This window comes from Echinops telfairi, unplaced genomic scaffold (assembly GCF_000313985.2).
Source record: "Echinops telfairi isolate 266 unplaced genomic scaffold, ASM31398v2 ScPeMD7_7457;HRSCAF=8495, whole genome shotgun sequence".
NCBI classification, from domain to species: Eukaryota; Metazoa; Chordata; class Mammalia; order Afrosoricida; family Tenrecidae; genus Echinops; species Echinops telfairi.
The window spans coordinates 24,502,999-24,504,477 of record NW_022111357.1 but is presented as its reverse complement, the minus strand read 5'-3'; the positions used below and the strand labels follow the sequence as shown (position 1 = coordinate 24,504,477).

General features: G+C 59.2%; 1 protein-coding gene across 1 annotated transcript in view; it reads right to left on the bottom strand.

Annotated features, from left to right (window-relative positions):
• Positions 1-1,479, bottom strand: part of KIF17 (kinesin family member 17) — a 35,352-nt gene that overhangs the window by 21,132 nt on the left and 12,741 nt on the right. Inside the window, exon 5 of the mRNA XM_013005291.3 lies at positions 988-1,097. Coding sequence (XP_012860745.1) covers positions 988-1,097 — 110 coding nt within the window. The remainder of the gene's footprint in view (positions 1-987; positions 1,098-1,479) is intronic.

The window sequence follows — 1,479 nt, the reverse complement described above, 5'->3', positions numbered from 1 at the left end:
GGGGGGGGTATCTGTACACCTTCACAGGCGAGGGGACCCAAGTGGCCCAGGTGAAAACCTTTTCTTTGAGGCTAACTGCCCACTTGTCCACCAGTCAAATGGCTGCCTGCAACCTGTGCACTGCTCCCCCCCCATCCCCTCCCCCATGTCCTGCCCTCAAGCCCAGGCAGCCCAGTCCTCCCTTGGCTGTGACCGCCTGGCCTTTACAGAGCCGTCCATCCACACGGGCCTGTCTCCGCCATGTCCACTGACCCGCAGCACCTCTTCCTGCAGTCCTGAGAGGACACACACAACTGCACACTCACACACACATGCACCTGCACCTAGAGTACCAAGAGTAAAAAGGCACACAGCGGTGCTGAGCACACATGGGTGCAGCACACACACATGCACACACCTGTGCACACATCAGGCCTGGGAGAAAGCATGTACGTGCACGCACACACTTACACATGCACACATCAGTACCGAGAGAGGAGGTACACATGCACATACGCACACACACATCTAGAGGAAGAGCAGGCATGCACATGTAAGACACACGCACACATGTACTGAGAGCAAACATCACACATGTGCCCATACACACATGCAGAGACAGGTGCGGGAGCACACATGTAGCACATACAGCGGGCTCCTCCTGCACCTGAACTGGTATCAGTCTTCTCTGCCGGGACATGGCCTGAGCTAGATGTCCCCTCGAGACCTCTACGGTCCCCTCTCCCGCCTGAGCCGGCAGTGACGGCCATGGCCTGCAGTGCCAGGAGCCCCAGCTCAGCTCCTGCTCAGACTCTCCGGAGCTGGGTGCCCTGGAGAAAGGCAGGGCACCTCTTTGAGCCTCTGAACTCTCGGCTCTAGCAGGGGGGCTGCATACCAGTCCCAGGAAAACGGTGAAGGTTAAAGAGCCCACACTAGAGCTGCACCCTGCAGCCAAGGCGGAGGGTCTCCCCCCACAGGGCCCTCCGGGTCTCCCCCACAGGGCCTCACCTCCCGGATCAGCTGTTTCTCTGCTTCCGTGTCCTGCTGAGGGGCAGGTGCAGGCAGTGGCTTCTCCTCAGACTGGACTGTGGACAGGGCCACGTGGTTGGACAGCAGGTCTGGGAGAAGGAGAGAGATGGGCTGTGACAAGGGGCACATGGTTGGCAGGAACTCACCTGAAGTCAGTCAAAAGGTGACCACCTGCCCATTCACGAATGCCTGCCCAGGGTGGCCACGTCTCTGTGTTAAGAAAGTGCTAATCCACACAGCCTCTCAACCGGCAATGGGGATGCAGCATGGGGCAGAGGCCAAACCCTACACTGGGTTTTCAATCAGGGGAGAGGCCAACAGAGTCAATACGTAGTGCTTAACCAGCAATGGGGGGTGGGCATATGCCAAGTGAGAGAGTGAGCGGGGAAGGGCTGAGATGGAGGCGGCCTCGAGGGAAGCCCTCTCTGACCAGGCCTCAGAGAGCAGGGGTCCCAGGAAAGAAGGGAGAGG